A 13,956-nucleotide genomic window follows, 5' to 3' on the forward strand; every position below is an offset into this window, starting at 1 on the left:
TTATGTACTCACCCCTTTAAAACGTCAAATGGCATGGAGCAATAATATAGGTAGATGTATATGCATAGTTAGTCGGTTTTACAAAAACATATGAAATTTAGAACTTTACTGTTAATTTTAAAGTGGTCATACACTATTAAATGTTGATGTCAATATTTGTAGTAGTATGTGTAAATTTTTTAAAATATGAGAATGTGTGTGTGAATTGTATGGATTGAGGAAAATCAAAATAGTTTTGATTTTCGAAATGAAACCCAGTCAATCCAATGAATATGATGTATTTTCAATACTGTCAAAAACGATTTTGAAAAAAAGGAAAATTGTGTTTGTGAAGAAATAAAAAAAATTAAGTTTATTCATTTGAAGATTTCGGTTGCAGATTGACGTATATAGACAGATTTCAATAAATATCAATAATTGGCAAATCGTTCATTCGCAAGTATTACCACGCGAATAAAATTTCTTGTCCTTGTTTTCAACTTTAAGATATAGTGTTAAAGGAGTTTTTTGTTGGAACAATTGACAGATGCATCTACCTTTATAATTGCATAATGTCAACAACAGTAAAAAATGTCAACCCTGCTTTTGACAGAATAGGCCATAACAAGAAAAAAATTGTACCCAGCTGTTAGATGAGGCCTACCTTAGGCCATGTGTATATTATAGGCTTTTGCAGGGTTAACCTTCTCAATGAACATTTATTTGACGTATACGCAAAGGAATTGACATTTGAAACCCAAAATATTTGTTAAATCCAGTTATATATAAACGTACTATTATACATCATTGTACCATGCTTAGGATGTTGTATTTCAAACATTTTTAGCTAAACAAAAGTTTTTATTTGCCAGAAAATTGTACTAAAAGTACGTTGATTGTCATTCAAAACTGATAGTGTGTACTCGCCTAAAGTCAAAGTCGTGGTTGATAAAACCGTCGTCGCAAAGCCACAGTTCTCCGTCATGACATTTTTGCAACCGGCATTGTAGTTTTACTCGGCTCTCTCGATGGGAGTGTGAACAGAGTTTTCTGTGCTTTATTTAACATAAACAATTAATATAAACAATTAAATGTTAAAAATGCTAATACTGCATCCTAAAGTAAAGTAATAATAAATACATTGAAAAAGTGACTGCAAGCTGAAGAAAACTGTGATAAAAAATCCGGACGCTACCGGTTCTTTCTAACAAACACGAAAAAAGAAGAAGCAGACAAAATATTCACTGTAAATTATTGCATTGCGGCTTTTTTCTTAAAGTAGTGTAGTGGGTGTATGATAAGTTGTTAAATACGGAAATATGGCAGTTGAAACTGCTAATCCATCTGCGAAAACAAAATTCCTAACATGGGAGAAACAGGAGCATCTTGTTAAAATGGCTATTTTAATAATAGCTGCTGTTTTGTGTAAGTATAAAGCTGTACATATTTTTTGTTGCGATTTGCAAAAATATATGAATGGTTGTCTCTCTAAGAGAGACGGCAATAATAAAGTAAAGGGTGCTTTAAATTATGTGCAACCTGAGAAAATACATACACATAGCCCAGAAAGTCTGCGTTCAACTTACTACTTTTCAAAAATGATGCTAAAACTTTAATAAATAGGTAAATGAGATCAAGTTTTCTTTCATAAATATGTTATTGACACTCTTTAGTACCAGAATAAAAAGAAAAATTCCAGAATATATATTATTTTGCGAAGATAACGGTAGAAAAGTGTTACAACTGCTAAATTAGAGCCCAAAAAAGTCTGCGTTCACTTTGTATGTTGCAATAATACCGTTAGTTTTTTGATTTTTTTTTTGCAGTTTTCTTCCATTTTTAATCAATATTGTCACCAGAGTACGTAAAAATACTTTAAATAAAATTTCCAATCGTTTCGTTTCGTATTTTCCATAGGAACAATACAAAACGAAACATATCCCTCGTTGGCCGAGCTCGCTGTTTAGTTTCGTTTTGTTTACATTCGTGAGTACGAACAAAACGAAAAGCGAAAAGTACTCAACTCCACAACAACAGATAGAAAACTAAATAGTACTTAACACATGTGAATAAATCAAAAACGTTTGGTGGTTGATAAAATTCACTGTGGTATGCTGATGCTAACTTATAGTGTTGTTAAGCAGTCACATGTGTGTGTGTGTCTGAGTGTGTCATTGACCATAACGCACGGCAAACGTTTCCCAAAAATACTTGTCGTTTCGGTGGTGAATGAAACAACTTGGCAAAGCATAGCCAAAGTTACATTTCACCAATCGTACGGTTTCCATCTTTTTACGTTGAAAAGTTTGTGTTTTGGTTGTGAGAATGAAACGATTCAGAGAAGCTGAAAAGTTTGTGGCGTTGTGTGATTGGTACGGGAATCGTTTTGTTTCTTTCCGTTCATTGATTGTCACAACTGGTCATACTGTGAGGTCGCTTGCATACTTAACTTAAAAAAGTAAGTTATTTCAAGAATAGAAAACAAGGGCAAAGAAATTGGCATCGATAAAAGGAAAATTTAGGTAAATTATGGAAAAAGCTATCGAAATATTGGCGAAACTGTATGTAGAACATATTAGTCTATACATAGAGTGATAATTAACTATAAACAAACCAGAATTTGAACGTCAAAACCCAGATCTAGACAGTATACAGGAGCCAAAACCTTACAATCTCAGCAGTATGCTTTGAAACGTTATGTTGTTGCAACCAAAATATCGTAGTTCTTCTATATCTTGGTTCAAATTGCGCTTCATGATGTTTAGGTAACCATACTTGTCCATTGTCGATTCAATAAATACAAGTTGGCCCACTCCAGAAGCTGCTACACACCCCAAACCAAAACAGCACCCTCGAAATTTTTTACAGTGTAAAACAAGATTTTGTTTTTCAAGCGTTCTTCGAGCTTTATCCAAGCAGTTTGAAGTCCTTTCATTGCAAACATATCGAACATGCTTTCGGCCGAAAATATGACTTGATTCCGGAATACTTGGAGGCTTGTTTATGTATTTATTAGCAAATTATTTATGCTTCTGCCTGTTCACTAGTGATATGTACGGCTTTCGCCGTGCAACTATGCCATGATGTCCAGCTTTATGCAGTATTTTTCTGGCGGTTTGTGCACAAATACTTTTTTGGGATGCCATTTTCACATTTTCAACAATTTTTGAAGTAATTATCGAACTGTTTGTTTTAACTGTATTAGTTATGTTACGCTCCTCCCGTTCTGATAATATTTTTGACCGTCCAAAACTGAGCTTTGACCGTCCAGATCTGGGCATTGACTTCAAAATTCCGATTTGTTTATAGTTAATTATCACACTATGTATAGACTAATATGTTCTACCTACAGTTTCGCCAATATTTCGATAGCTTTTCCATTATTTACCTAGAATTTTCCTTTTATCGATGCCAATTTCTTTGCCCTTGTTTTCCATTCTTGAAATATTTTACTTTTTTAAGTTAAGTGTGCAAACGACATCACAGAACGACCAGTTGTGACAATATTGATTAAAAATGGGAAAAAACTGCAAAAAATTCAAAAAAACTAACGGTATTATTGCAACATACAAATTGAACGCAGACTTTTTGGGGCTCTAATTTAGCAGTTGTAACACTTTTTTACCGTTATCTTCGTAATAATAATATATTTTCTGGAATTTTTCTTTTTATTCTGGTAGTAAAGAGTGCCAATAACATATTTATGAAAGAAAAACTGATCTCATTTACCTATTTATTAAAGTTTTAGCATCGTTTTTGAAATGTAGTAAGGTGAACGCAGACTTTCTGGGCTATGTGTACATGGAGTTTGTCAAGGGAGCAAGTTGAATGTTTTCATTAAGCTCCGATCGGGACCACATTTTTTCACAGGTAGGCTCGTCACCCTGATCACAAATATATATAACATTTATTGCGGATGTCCATACTTCCCGAGATATGGGCCTCTGAAGTTCCAAAAGTTCCTTTGTATGTAACTTCGCTATTTTTGAACGTATAATGATAATATGGATTCTATTGTAAAGCATAAGGATTACACTATCATATTTATACATTTTATTATAAATAGAGGGCCTTCGGCCGGGGATTTAAGACTTTTTCTATGGACAGGTGCAAATCTCGGGAACGGCAACAAAATTTTCTTTAAAATCATATTTTCCGTAAATAACCGTCCTTCGGCCGGGGTTTAAGACTTCCTCCTATGGACAGGTGCAAATCTAGGGAACGGGAACCAAATTTTCTATAAAATCATAAATTTTTGTCTAAATAGTCGGCCTTTAACAAGGGAATTTTCGGAACTTCAGAGGCCCATAACTCTGGAAGTATGGACTTCCGCCATAAATGTTATATATATTTGTGATCAGGGTGACGAGCCTACCTGTGAAAAAATGTGGTCCCGATCGGAGCTTAATGAAAACATTCAACTTAAGCCAAAAATTATCCCACGTAGTTCAACAATAATAACCAAAAGTAATAATTACATGTAGTCACGATGAAATAATAAGGTGGCGTAAAACGACCAGCTGATTGGTTTCAATCTGTCAATTTTTTTGTTATTGTGAATTAATTGTATGAAAACGTAAACAAACATTTTGACAGATTGAAGAATTTTCGGTCAAATCAGAGTTGTAATTTTTCTCCTTACGTGACCTTATAAATAGATCTTGCATGTAGTGCAAAGTGTCAAACAAAATAAGTACAGTTTGACAACAAATGCATTGCAAAGGGCAAAATTGTAAAAAAAATTCATATTGTTCGCTTATGGCAACAAATTACATATGTAACAACTATAGGGTTTTTTGTTCACAACTCTTGCTGTTGGTCCTCAAAACAATATTCTCGAAATAGACAAAGTTTATTTGCAATTTATAACAAATACGGACTAAAATAAGAATTGCCTACTGCTTTGAGGTGACAACAAATGTATTGTATATATTCAAATGCAAATTCCTTGGCTTAAATTTCAAAGAAATCCTCGTGAAGAAGGTTAACCCTGCAAAAAGCTATAATATAAACATGGCCTTAAGGCCTGGGTACATAAGCTGCCACGCCTGGTTGCCTTGCTTTCCTGCTTCATATCTGACATAATAAAAATAAAAGAAGAAGGCCGAGCAAATTTCGAACTTGGTTGCCCTTTTCTTTTTTATTCTTTTATCAGAAGCAAGCAAGGTAAGCAGGCGAGGCAGATTATGTACGCAGGCCTTTACTCTTTCAATTCAATTCAATTTATTTATTCAATTTATTTATTTTCATAAATGGGAACCTAGCACATTGGACCAAGAGCGGTTCCAAAAGCTACAAAACATACACTACTCCAAATTTTTACATTTTCTTTAATTTGTGGAAAGGCTAAAAAACATTCGTCGTGACATAAGAATGGCGGCAAATTTAATTCACCGAATGAAGGCAACATTTGAATTTTTTGGTTAATAATTTGGTTTGATCCAGAACTGCAAGAATCTACTAATGTTTACCATTTTTTCGATAACATAAATTAAAAATAGTCATCGCAGTAAAAAAACTTGTAGATTCTTGTAGATTTTGGAACAGACATATTATTAAAATAAGCTTTGTTCCAGAACTAAACAGTTTTTACAATTCTTACCAGTTTTACACATTTTACCACAAAAACCGTTCCCATACCCAAACAAGTTGTAAAATGTTCACTTCTCTTTAAACAAAAATGGTGCTAAATGACGTTCTCTTTAAAAACTTTTTACACGACAAATTTGAGCTTCTAATTGGCTGGTATGCCGACTTTGTTCCAGTTTTTTGAATGAGGTTGTTCACTATGTGTGCTATTCTGAACAGAAATTCCCCGTGAGTTTTTGTCTTTCCGCCGTTTCAACTTAAGGGAGAATGTAAAAAAACTCACGGGAAATTTACGTCCAGAATAACCCCATATGCCTTTTATTATTTTACCAGAAAAAAAAAACGGAACAAATTGAATACTCTTGTAAGTTTTTCCAAAGTAGCCGGCCTTCGGCCGGTGATTTAAGACTTTCTCCTATGGACAGGAGCCAATTTAGGGCACGAAAACAACATTTTTTTTTTAATTTAAAAATTTTTCTTACTTTAACAAGGGAATTTTCGGAACTTAAGAGGCCCATATCTCGGGAAGTATGGACTTCCCCCCGGAAAAGTTTATATATTTGTGATCAGGACAACAAGATCTACCTGTGGTAATTTTTGCAGATTTTTCCGCCAGGTGGGAGAGTATTCTATTTATGCCAAAAAAACGAACTAAATGGAAAAATTAGGTGTGTACGATAACTTTCCCAGCAATAATTACTCAGTCAGTTCCAGCAACCTCTCTCAGTAAATTTTACTCTCTCAAGCAAGAAAAATTGCAGAAAGTTATCGAACAGCATTTTGCAAAAACTTGCAAGAAAGTCAGCTGTTTCCGAAAATGTATGAAATTTGTTTTTGTTTCTTTTGATATTTTAAACCAAACGGAACAAAAACATAAACTTTAAAATTGCAGTTTATTTATTTAATGCTTTAATCCTATCCACAACGCTTTAGAATCTAAAAATATGTGCAATTGTGAAATTTTCTTGGCCAAAATTGTTAACATTTCGAGTTGTTTACATTGAACAGGTGACTAAATGTCAGCTGATCAGACTTGCAAATTTTTGCGGGACAAATTTTCCCAGCAAAAATTTGCAAGTTCTCAGTCACAAAACTCTCCAAAAATCTCTCCAAACTCGCTCTCTTTTGCTGGGTAATTTTGTTATCGAACAGCATTCAGCAAAAATTTGTACGAATTTGTACAAATTATTGGGTTATCGTACACACCTATTAAGCGAAGCGATGTCTGACTTTTTTCCTTTATTGTATTTTCGACTTTATTACACGATGACATGTTAATAATCGCTTCTAGATTACCCTATAATTACCAAAATATTTATGTGTACCAAGTAATCATATCTAGTGTGCCCTAACAATTACCCTATTTTAATTTATTTCCTTTTTTCTGTCTTTCGTTCCATTTGATTTGTGTCGTTGACAGCATTCGCCACGCGCTTGTTTTCAGTGCTACGCTTTGAAAGTGTCATCCATGAATTTGATCCATACTTCAACTATCGTACAACACGTTTCTTGGCTGAAAATGGTTTCTATAAATTCCATAATTGGTTCGATGATCGTGCATGGTATCCGCTGGGAAGGATTATTGGTGGAACTATTTATCCCGGTTTGATGATAACATCAGCTGCCCTATATCGGATATTATGGCTATTAAATTTTACCGTGGATATACGCAATGTTTGTGTATTCTTGGCGCCATTTTTCTCATCCCTAACCACGTTGGTTACCTATGCTCTGACCAAGGAGATACATGTAAGTATTGTACTCGAATGTTTGAGGTTAAGTTTTGTGCCTCACGTGTTGTGTGATGGAATTTGTGATGAATTTTAATAATTCTTGATAGGAAGGGTATGACACATAATGAGTACTAGTGCTAGCTGATACTTTTACATAAATGTGATGACTTTCTATTCTTTATGGGGACAGTTGCTTTAATTTTGTTTGTTTCCCTTTGCAGAGCACTGGTGCTGGTTTGGTGGCAGGAGCCTTAATCTCCATTGTCCCTGGTTATATTTCACGTTCGGTGGCTGGTTCATATGATAATGAAGGTATTGCCATATTCTGTATGCTTCTTACCTACTATCTGTGGATCAAGGCAGTCAAAACTGGTGCCATTTTTTGGTCTGCAATGTCGGCCTTGGCATATTTTTATATGGTGTCTTCATGGGGTGGTTACGTTTTCCTTATCAATTTAATACCTCTGCATGTGTTGGCTTTAATGTGTACTGGGCGTTTTTCGCATCGCGTTTACATTGCCTATAGTACCCTCTATTGTTTGGGTACTATTTTGTCTATGCAAATATCATTCGTGGGATTTCAACCCATACAAAGTTCCGAACATATGTTGGTAAGTGAAATGTTCTTATTTTGTTAAAGACAGATTTTATAATGATACGTTCTCCTTTCAGGCTTTGGGAGTGTTTGGTTTGTGTCAAATCCATGCTTTTGTCGACTATCTTCGTTCACGCATGCCTGCTGATCATTTTGATACATTGTTTAAAGCCTTGGTTTCTACTGTTTTAACTGTGGCCTTTATTGTGGGTATACTTTTGACTGTAACGGGCAAGGTATCACCTTGGACTGGTCGTTTTTATTCCTTGCTGGATCCTTCTTATGCCAAAAATCATATTCCTATTATTGCCTCCGTATCAGAACATCAACCCACTTCATGGTCTTCGTTCTATTTTGATCTACAGGTATGAAAAAATAAGTAATTTAATGGTATTAAAAAGTCAAGTTTAGGGGGACTTAAACATTTTGCATTATTATTTATGTATCTTAATAATTTATATCTTTTACAAGAAATTTAAAATGAATTCTAACAAAACGTTTGTGCCTAAAGCTCCATTCAATAACAATTCTAAACAGCCCGTGCGGGCGGTGACCCTAGACTTGACTTAAGCATCCCTTCATTATCCCCATAATCCACATCTGATGATATCATTGAGCGTTAATGAGTACGCCTTAATGTCACACATTGATTACATACACTTTGATCGCTGATGGTTCCCATATATCCCGGAAGCAATTATCCATTTTAAATCGCCCAATATTTGCATACAAAATTAGATTAAATATATCTCTTCATCAGACTCATTACATATTTTTCTTTTGATTACAGATTCTGGTATTCTTGTTCCCAGCTGGTCTTTACTTTTGTTTTGTAAAACTAACAGATGCCAATATCTTCATTATCCTCTATGGTGTAACAAGTATTTATTTTGCTGGCGTTATGGTACGTTTGATGTTGGTACTGGCCCCTGTAATGTGTGTTCTTTCTGGTATTGCTGTATCACATTTATTAGCAAAATATATACAATCCATAGAGGTAGCATCAGCGGCCCAAAAACCCGTCGAAAGTAAACGACAATTTAAAAAGATGGAACAACAAAGTGGTGGTATCAAAAAGGAAGTGGCCATTACTTTTGTGGGTATTGTAACAATGATGCTAATTGTCTATACATTCCATTGTACTTGGGTAACATCCGAGGCATATTCATCACCCAGTATTGTACTCAGTGCACGATCGCATGACGGTGGACGTATTATTTTCGATGATTTTCGTGAAGCCTACTATTGGTTGCAAATGAATACACCAGAGGTAAGTTAAATTAAGAAAAATCTAAAATTTTTAATGTTTTTCAAAATGATGAACACTTGTAATTCTTGATAGGAAGAGTATGACACATAATGAGTACTACAACTAAGCTGAAACAACACAATTTCAGAATTCATACCCCCCTCTACTACTACAATAATTTAATGTAAAATTTACATTTGTTCTCGTTTTAGGATGCTCGCATAATGTCCTGGTGGGATTATGGTTATCAAATAACAGCCATGGCCAATCGCACCATACTTGTTGATAACAATACCTGGAACAATACACACATCTCACGAGTTGGCCAAGCTATGGCATCATCTGAGGAAAAGGCATATGAAATAATGCGCGAACTCGATGTTGACTATGTTTTGGTCATATTTGGTGGCCTTACCGGTTACTCTTCTGATGATATTAACAAGTTCCTATGGATGGTACGCATAGGAGGCAGTACAGATCGTGGTGCTCACATTAAAGAAAAAGATTATTATGCTGCCAATGGTGAATTCCGTGTTGACAAGGAAGGCTCACCCACTTTACTCAATTGTCTAATGTACAAAATGTGCTATTATCGTTTTGGTCAAGTTTACACGGAGGGTGGAAAACCTCCTGGCTATGATCGTGTCCGGGCTGCAGAAATTGGCAATAAAGATTTTGAATTGGATGTGCTGGAGGAAGCTTATACCACTGAACATTGGTTGGTGCGCATCTATAAAGTTAAGGATTTAAGTAATCGTGGTGTTTAAGAAAAGGAGGATCATATTCTATTATTAAATTCCTTAAAACCTTTTGTATTTGTATCTCAAAACATTGTTGATCAATTCTTTGTTTATTTTTTATACGACACACACAGTATTCTTTTCTTTTGTTGTTTTGAAAAACACACGAAACAATTTATCCTTTTATGAATCTCCTCTACAATTCCATTTGAACTAAAATGCATCGAATATTGTAAGCTAATGCAACATTAAAAACAAGTATTAACCTCCTTAACTCTAGCACAACTAAAATGCTCCTAGTTAACTTAAGGCAAAAATGTATCCATGCATACTCCCATCCATGACAAAGGTTTTCTAAAAATAAAATATATATTTTATAAATGAAATCAATATACAGGATATCTTTTATTTTTTTTTTTTTAAGTTCGCAAGCCTTCTTTTCCACCCATAAATGAGGGGACGAACTCCATATTCGTAGGTATCATGTACTGTCAAACACTCCACGCTGTTTGAGGGCGTTGATTAGACTACCTTCCGGCCAAGCTCCAAACGTTCGATAATTAATTATATGTGTGGACGCCAGTCGTACGTGGGATTCAGGAACACGAAGTCCATGTCCCGTAGAGCGATAGGCGTGATATCTTTTGAATTGCTTAACCTCTATCTCTCTTGTATTTATTCCGACCACTAACTACCCAAAGATTTTAGGGGTTGCATATAAATGAAATCAATACATGTTTTTATTTTTTTAAATAGTCTGGCTTAATCCCATTGTTGTTGTTTTAATATATTATTAAAAAAATTTATTCGGGTATGTTCTGAGACGTCTCAAGCATTTTGTTTACCCCATTTACGCTTATTTTTCGAGTATTTGATGGACGGACTAGGTAGTACTCTTATTTTTAAATATCCTAATGAATATTAACCCCAAGAAATAGGGATAAATGAAGTGAGAGGTGAAGTGTGTCCCAGAACATACCCGATTAATGGAAAAAATGGCTTTGTTCACCAAGGAGCAAGTACGGCAGGGAAGACTATGATACAAGGTAATGACCAGAGGGTTATAGCTCTGACAGATCAGCATTACGCCCCGAACCAGATATAACCCTCGTGTCACTTGGGCTGACAAATTACAAAATGGTCTCCATCAGTAGATAATCCGATTTCATCACCTCTAAACGCCGCACTTCATCAACCACGACAAAGCTTATTGGCCTAATTTCAGAGAATTTACCAATCACCGGTTCAGAGAATTACGCTACCCTTCTATTTTTCCGGCCATCATCACAGGTGGATGCGCTCGATATATATCTGCTGCTCGAATACCGAAGTAAGTCGGCGGCAGGTTGGTGGAAGAACACGGAGAGGAAATGGATTCTTCTAGTACAGCAACACAATGACATGCTCTTTCTTTCAATATTGGTCTAAAGAAGCACCCTTTCTTTCAATATTGGTCTAAAGAAGCACCCTTTCTTTCAATATTGGTCTAGAGAAGCATCATTTCTTTCATAAGGGGTCTAAGGAAGCACCCTTTCTTTCAGAAGGGGTCTAAAGAAGCACCCTTTCATTCAGAAGGGGTCTAAAGAAGCACCCTTTCATTCAGAAGGGGTCTAAAAAAGTACCCTTTCTTTCAGAAGGGATCTAAAGAAGTACCTTTTCTTTCAGAAGAGGTCTATAGAATTATCCCTTCTTTCCGAAAGCGGTCTAAAGAAACGCCCTTTCATTCAGAAGGTGTCTAAAAAAGTACTTTTTCTTTCAGAAGTGGTCTAAAAAAGTACCTTTTCTTTCAGAAGTGGTCTAAAGAAGTACCCTTTCTTTCAGAAGGGGTCTAAAGAAGCACCCTTTCTTTCAGAAAGGTTGTAAAGAAGCACTCTTTCTTTCAATATTGGTCTAAAGAAGCACCCTTTCTTTCAATATTGGTCTAAAGAAGCACTCTTTCATTCATAAGGGGTCTTCCTTCTCATTCTTTCAGAAGGGGTATAAAGAAGCACTCTTTCTTTCAGAAGGGGTCTAAAGAAGAACCCTTTCATTCAGAAGGGGTCTAAAAAAGTACCCTTCCTTTCAGAAGGGGTCTAAAGAAGTACCTTTTTTGAGAAGGGGTCTATAGAATCATCCTTTCTTTCAGAAAGGGGTCTAAAGAAACGCACTTTCTTTCCGAAAGGGTCTATAAAAGTACCCTTTCTTTCCGAAAGGGTCTATAGAAGTACACTTTCTTTCAGAAGGGGTCCAAAGAAACACCCTTTCTTTCAGAATGTGCCTATAGGAGCACCCTTTCTTTCAGAATGTGTCTATAGAAGCACCCTTTCTTTCAGAATGTGTCTATAGAAGCACCCTTTCTTTCAGAATGTGCCTATAGGCGCACCCTTTCTTTCAGAATGTGTCTATAGAAGCACCCTTTCTTACAGAATGTGTCCCTTTCTTTCAATATTGGTCTAGAGAAGCAACATTTCTTTCAGAAGGGGTCTAAAGAAGAACCCTTTCATTCAGAAGGGGTCTAAAAAAGTACCCTTCCTTTCAGAAGGGGTCTAAAGAAGTACCTTTTTTGAGAAGGGGTCTATAGAATCATCCTATCTTTCAGAAAGGGGTCTAAAGAAACGCACTTTCTTTCCGAAAGGGTCTATAAAAGTACCCTTTCTTTCCGAAAGGGTCTATAGGAGCACCCTTTCTTTCAGAATGTGTCTATAGAAGCACCCTTTCTTTCAGAATGTGTCTATAGAAGCACCCTTTCTTTCAGAATGTGTCTATAGAAGCACCCTTTCTTTCAGAATGTGTCTATAGAAGCACCCTTTCTTTCAGAATGTGCCTATAGGCGCACCCTTTCTTTCAGAATGTGTTTATAGAAGCACCCTTTCTTTCTTTCAGAAAGTGGTTGTAGAAGCACCCTTTCTTTCAGAAAGTGGTTGTAGAAGCACCCTTTCTTTCAGAAAATTTTCTACAACAACAGGAGTTTAGTTGTAATTCGAACGAAATTGAATTCAAATCGTCTTAGAGAAACAGTCCATAAATCTTTGAACTTCTCATGTTCTGAATTTTTTTCCAATTTATTCAAATCAAAACAAAAAACGCTCCGCAACATCACCGATAACTTTTTATCGACGATTTTTTCTAACGCTTCACGTAGTACATTTTTTAAATTTTGTCACAGAGACGATAGACGACGCGACATGACTCGCGTCGCAATACGGAATCGACCCATTAGAGGAGAGTGTCACAGTAAGCCAGATATAACCCTCGTGTCACCTGGGTTTCCATCAGTAGATCATCCGATTTTACGACAAAGCTTATTGGCCTAATATCAGCGAATTTACCAATCACCGCTTCAGAGAATTACGCTAGCCTTCTATTTTTCCGGGACATCGTCACATGTGGAAGCGCTCGATATGTACCTGCTGTTCGAATACCGAAGTAAGTCGGCGGCAGGTTGGTAGGAGAACACAGAGAGGAAGTGGATTCTTCCAGTACAGCAACACAATGGCATGCTCTCGCACTTACTTGGTGGTTACGAGAGCCATCCTAATCATCATAGACAGGACCCCCACCCAGTCATGTATGAAGGGATATTCATGATCTAGAAAGAGAGATCCAACGTTACAAGAGAGAACCACTAGATCAACAAGTCTATCAAGCAGGTTTGAATAGCATTCACAAAGATGCCGTCGCATATGCCATAAACAACTACCGTGTGAATGCGGTCCTCGGAGAACATCCCCCATTTTTCACAGCTGAGCGGCTTTAGCTGCCACGACAAACCAGGATGGTTTTGGCTCAACTTCGCTCGAGATGGTGCAGCCGGCTAAATTTCTATAGCTTAAGTATTGATGACAATGTTCAACCCTTTCTTTCAGATGGAGTCTAAAGAAGTACCCATTCATTTAGAAGGGGCCTAAAGAAGTACCCCTTATTTCAGAAGGGGTCTAAAGCAGCACCCTTTCTTTTAGGAGTCTAACTCTTTCTTTCAGAAGGGTTCTAAAGAAGCACTCAGAAAGGGCCTATAGAAACACCATTTTTCAACCTAATCTGAACTGTGTGTTGACTGTTATGATATATTTATTAAAGGACATTCTTAAGGCG

The 13,956-nt window shown here is 36.1% G+C and overlaps 1 protein-coding gene and 2 non-coding genes across 3 annotated transcripts; all 3 read left to right on the forward strand.

The window, feature by feature from the left end:
• Positions 1-964: 964 nt before the first annotated feature.
• On the forward strand, positions 965-10,275 carry Stt3A (catalytic subunit 3A of the oligosaccharyltransferase complex). The gene is made up of 6 exons (XM_073973983.1): positions 965-1,404; positions 6,989-7,317; positions 7,523-7,912; positions 7,974-8,261; positions 8,687-9,166; positions 9,358-10,275. Exons 1-6 carry the CDS (start codon positions 1,299-1,301, stop codon positions 9,910-9,912), a joined length of 2,148 nt encoding a protein of 715 aa, XP_073830084.1. The 5' UTR covers positions 965-1,298; the 3' UTR covers positions 9,913-10,275.
• On the forward strand, positions 7,375-7,453 carry LOC141400218 (small nucleolar RNA Me28S-U3344). The gene has a single exon (XR_012412110.1). It is a non-coding gene; the product is annotated as a small nucleolar RNA Me28S-U3344 (small nucleolar RNA).
• Positions 9,205-9,284, forward strand: LOC141400217 (small nucleolar RNA Me28S-U3344). The gene has a single exon (XR_012412109.1). It is a non-coding gene; the product is annotated as a small nucleolar RNA Me28S-U3344 (small nucleolar RNA).
• Positions 10,276-13,956: the final 3,681 nt, after the last annotated feature.

Source organism: Musca autumnalis, unplaced genomic scaffold (genome assembly GCF_047663935.1).
Source record: "Musca autumnalis isolate F117 unplaced genomic scaffold, ASM4766393v1 scaffold_3, whole genome shotgun sequence".
Lineage (NCBI taxonomy): Eukaryota > Metazoa > Arthropoda > Insecta > Diptera > Muscidae > Musca > Musca autumnalis.